This window comes from Pteropus vampyrus, unplaced genomic scaffold (genome assembly GCF_000151845.1).
Source record: "Pteropus vampyrus isolate Shadow unplaced genomic scaffold, Pvam_2.0 Scaffold235, whole genome shotgun sequence".
In the NCBI taxonomy this organism is placed as follows: Eukaryota; Metazoa; Chordata; class Mammalia; order Chiroptera; family Pteropodidae; genus Pteropus; species Pteropus vampyrus.
In genome coordinates this window covers 446355-448284 of record NW_011889016.1, presented here as the reverse complement: position 1 = coordinate 448284, position 1930 = coordinate 446355, and the positions used below count along the sequence as shown (strand labels likewise).

The window sequence follows — 1930 nt, the reverse complement described above, 5'->3', positions numbered from 1 at the left end:
GTGTTTATACCGTTCCTCCTCTCTGCCTAGGCACACGACTACGTTCCCACGGGGCCAGGAGTTACACTTGCCTGCGTACTCACGACAGTCCCTGCTGTGAGGCTGGCAGCCCAGCTAGGCTGTCCCCTCCAGGGTGAGGCTCGCACGATCAAGTCACGTAATGACACCCTTTGCAGGACCCGCCCCCACTGCCCACAGCGTGACTATTACCTTTTGATTTGATCGATCTGGGTCAGGACGGCATTGACCACGCGGATGGCATCTGAAGGCTCGGTGCCCGCCCTGCAGGCGTTGCGGGCGGCCGTGAGGCTCTCCACCTGTGGGAACGGAGAGGCGAGCAGGAAGTGTGATGCTGGCCCCGCGGGACAGGGCACGCCAACGGAGCGAGCGAGCGGGTAGGCGGCGCCCGCTCAGCATGTGGGATGCCAAGGACAGGGTGTGTGACACAGGGGACTGGGCAGGGGGCAGGCCGTGCCCCGGCAACAGCAAGGGGCGATCCAGTCTCGAACCTCGGCAGGCCCAGGTCCGATGTCCGCACACGCCTACCTCATCAATCAGCACGAACACCAGAGCGTCCTTGTTGTCGATTAGATCCTGGATCTTCTGGAACATCCTCGTCACCAGCTTGCCACTCTGGAACCAAACACACTTTGAGTGTCGGCCTGCACTCGTCATGCTGCCTGGTGGACACATGTGCCCACTGTCCCTGCCTGGCACTGCTCTGACCCCAAGTGGCCCCACAAGCCCACCGTCTCCTGACGGCCCTTGGAGAACAATCTGAACCACAGAAATGAGGTCTGCAATCCAAATGTCCTCTTCCTGCTCTACGCGCCAGGACACCGAGACTCGAGCCGCACTGACCCCAGCCCAAGGCCATGTGCTCCGTCTGCCTCCTCCGTCCTCCCTTCTCCAGCTGTCCTCACGAACAGGAACGAGATGGGTTATGGGCGCGCACAGGCGAACCAGCTGGGCACACCCATTATGGATCCTTCCTGTCCCCACTCCCATCCGCTGACACGGCTGTCAGCCCTCTAGAGGTCAGGGGCACGTGTGACGTCACCTTGCTGAGCTCCTGGGTTCATTGGTGGCAGCAGGCTCAGAGCCCCGAGGGCATGCTCAGCTGAGGGGTGTGACCAGGATGGAACTCAGGACCCCGCCCCCTCAGGTCATGCAGAAGGCCCTGTCCCACCCAGTGGAAGGTCTGAGTTACTGTGTGGCTCTGGCCACATGGTCAGCCCCATGGAAAGTTTGTCTGATGCACAGGACACCTCCCAACTATGTGGTCAACAGCCCTGAGGACAGAATTAACATTAACACTTACCTCTGAAAACCACTTAGAAAACAGGCTGTGGCTGTTGATTTCAATTAACTGGCCATATCTGTACCTAAGACAAAAAAGAGGGAAAGTGATTAATAATTACTCCGCCAACCAACCTCCCCGCCCCCGGCTTCTCCAGAGGCAGCGTTTCCGCTTTTAAAACAGCATCTCTCAACTGCCCAGCGTGTTGAGAATGACTCACTTGTTATAATTACTGACAAAGAATCCAGGTACCTAGCAGCCTGCACGTTAAATAAGCGTGACAAATCTAACAGGATGCAACCGACGGCTCTGGTTGATGTGAATTAAGCTCTTCAGACTGAAAGATATCTTCGTTTGGATTAAAGAGTACAAGCTCTTTTGCTTTTAATCTACTCGCAATTTGTATTTCAGTTTAAAAAGCGTTACCAATACGAACATGGCAAACAAACCAAAACAGAAGCATCACAAGTTTTGGCAGGAGCTGAACATTTTTTCCTCCTTCCACAAAACACGAGCACGTGACAGCACAAACACTGGCGACTGCAGCCCGGCACGCTCGGACAGCCGCAGTGCGCCTGACACGGGTCGCTCAGGAGGCGGCCGGGAGATGTGGACGCACTCAGCCCTGAC

The 1930-nt window shown here is 56.5% G+C and overlaps 1 protein-coding gene across 1 annotated transcript in view; it reads right to left on the bottom strand.

The window, feature by feature from the left end:
• The window catches only part of TRIP13 (thyroid hormone receptor interactor 13), a 17208-nt gene that overhangs the window by 9089 nt on the left and 6189 nt on the right, over positions 1 to 1930 (bottom strand). The window contains exons 6-8 of the mRNA XM_023519759.1: positions 1322 to 1385; positions 547 to 633; positions 211 to 317 (exon numbers count right to left, since the gene is read on the bottom strand). Coding sequence (XP_023375527.1) covers positions 211 to 317; positions 547 to 633; positions 1322 to 1385 — 258 coding nt within the window. The remainder of the gene's footprint in view (positions 1 to 210; positions 318 to 546; positions 634 to 1321; positions 1386 to 1930) is intronic.